We start from the raw sequence: 2,548 nt of genomic DNA, 5'->3' as shown, positions 1-2,548 counted from the left end.
TATAACCCATCTCGTGAACTGGGCAAGGGTTGTTAATCCCACTTCATTTTTAGGACAACTGAATGTCAGAGAGGCTAAGAAACTTGCTCAAGGTCACATATCACTCTTAAGTCATGGAGCCAGGGCTGGACTAGACTAGCCAGGGCAGCAGCTGGCTGTCATCTGCTATTTCTGTCACTAAATCACAGCAGAATAATCACTGTTGGATGAACTGCTCTAGAAAAGCTGTTATAGCCCATAAAGTGTGAAGCAAAAGTGTGTGGCCCTTTTAGGTTTTTCTCTAGACTGTCTTGACTGGCCCACTAAGGTATCGGTGAGAGTCACTTGCCTCCAACATTGTTTTTGTAGGTATTGTAGATCTCTTTTACTCGTCTGTAGCGGAAGGCCAACTTCCTCATCCAGTCAACACCGCCTCGCACACCAGTTGCTAAGCATAAATTAGCACTGGTTGCTGCAGCAGGAAAGCCATCTGTTCCAAAGTTATATGTGCTATTTAGATGCAAGAAAAGCCCAAAGTTAACCAAATAGCAAGTTCATATAAATGAGCTGAGCATTTAAACTATAAAACAGGGGCGATGTGGCTCACCTTAGGTCTTGCCCATTATCATCTGAAGAGACATCGTCTATATGAACTTGGTCACATTCCTAAAATAGAATTTAAAAAAATGGTACATGTTACTTTAAAAAAATCTAAATTAAAAAAAAAAAAAAACACACACACACATTGCTACTTAAAACAAACACAACCGTAATTGGAATATTTTTCACCTCTGCTGATCAGTAGGTGGCAGTCTTGTTAAATTAACATTTTTTACCGACGTAAATATAAAATACTTCTTCAATATAAGAAGTAAGCAATGTTATTAACAACTACTGTTATTCAGCTTTCAAATAGCACATTTTTGTGTTTAGAAAGGAAAGTGATTGAAAACAATTAGCATGTGTGTTCCATAAAACTCAGGTACCTTAAGACATCATGCTGCTCAAAGCTGATTCGCTCAATGCCAAAGCATAACTGAAACCAGACCTTTTGGTAAATGTAACATGCAAGAAAAATTAAACCTGATGCTAACTGCCAATGAAATTATGACCTCTGATTGCTGTTGAGCCACACACCAACACAGCCTGAGGCCAGTGCGCTGAAGCCCAGACAAAAAATCTGTTACTCGTTTGCCATTTATTTGAGAGATGGGAGTTTTATATTCTCTCTCTCTCACACTCACTCACTCTCTCTCTCTGAGGAGAGAAGAATGGAAGACTTCGAAACTTAAATAAAAATAATCAAACGATGCTTTTTTTAAAGTGAATGGCTGTTTTGTTATTGCTACATATTCACATTAAATCATTAGATTTACCAGTTTATTGTACAATATTATTATTTTGAAGACTTGAATTTTAAATCCTAACCAGTGTGTGAAGTGTTTAGGTAGGAGGCCCTAACTGCAGGGTGAAGCTCTATTGGAAAGAGTTAACATTTATGCACCTGTTTGCAGATATAAGCACTCATACATCTTACTCCCTGCTGTATCCTCTGCCTCTAGCAGAGCTGCAGGAAGAACAGGCACTCCATAAATATTTATTGAATGAATGAAAGCATGCTAATCTGGAGACAGGCAAGGTCTCTAGTCCAAAAACAAGGAACACCCACTTGGCCTGCTTGAGTATTTCAGTCCCTATTCCTATCCTTGCAGTCCAGCTCCAAATACCCTAGACATTTTTATTACATTACATTTATTTCCTTTGAAGTTTCAGTTAAAAATATCACTAAAAAATTCTAAGCAAGCACCTTGTATTTTAAAAGGTTCTTCTGGTGAAATTCCTGGTCATGTTCTCAGGTTTAGTTCGTTTTATAAAATCTAGTCTATTCTTATACCATCCAACCCTTAACTTGGTAACAAAGATGACATATTTAAAGCACTACAGTAATACAATGTATGTTTTTATGGTGCCGGTTTCTTCTGAACAAATTCTTTTCTCTCCATGGATTTGTGAGGAGGGAGCAGGAGGTAGAAGTGGAAAGAAACTCAAACCAGCTGTTCCTTAACAGAATTAAAATCGTGACCCCCAACCTCTTTTCTAAAGCATCTACTTTCCAGCCAACCCTCTCCCAGCAAGCAGCAAGTCCCAAGAAGGAAAAGACTTTGACCTTGTAACCCTCTCCTCCTCTCCTGAGGTCCATAACCTCAGATAAGAAAAAAGGAAAAGCAAGTCCAGGAGCCCTCACATGCTGACTGTGAATTTAACATTTTAAAAACGGGTCATTATTTGAAAACATCGTTGGGAACGTCTCAGTCATTAATTTAATCTTATTTCCGAAGACTAGTGATGGCCGCTTGGGTTTTCAACAATATTCTAATTGTAAAGAGTTATTAAACCATGAGTAGAAATGTCTGCTGTGTATCTAACCTGAAATACAACTGTTAAGCTGCTGGTAAACTGCCACTTTTTTAAGGGTTGTTTGATTAGCATACCAAAAAAAAAAAAGTGCCACAGTGTCAAATGGAGAAATTTTCTCTCTAGGGAGAAGGAACAGAGAGAAGGAAGGAGT

At 38.2% G+C, this 2,548-nt stretch overlaps 1 protein-coding gene across 1 annotated transcript in view; it reads right to left on the bottom strand.

Annotated features, from left to right (window-relative positions):
* The window catches only part of EYA1 (EYA transcriptional coactivator and phosphatase 1), a 179,177-nt gene that overhangs the window by 18,594 nt on the left and 158,035 nt on the right, over positions 1–2,548 (bottom strand). The window contains exons 10-11 of the mRNA XM_004372534.2: positions 587–645; positions 328–489 (exon numbers count right to left, since the gene is read on the bottom strand). Coding sequence (XP_004372591.2) covers positions 328–489; positions 587–645 — 221 coding nt within the window. The remainder of the gene's footprint in view (positions 1–327; positions 490–586; positions 646–2,548) is intronic.

The sequence above is a fragment of the Trichechus manatus genome, unplaced genomic scaffold, assembly GCF_000243295.1.
Source record: "Trichechus manatus latirostris isolate Lorelei unplaced genomic scaffold, TriManLat1.0 scaffold00018, whole genome shotgun sequence".
Lineage (NCBI taxonomy): Eukaryota > Metazoa > Chordata > Mammalia > Sirenia > Trichechidae > Trichechus > Trichechus manatus.
This window is presented reverse-complemented; position numbering and strand designations above follow the sequence as displayed.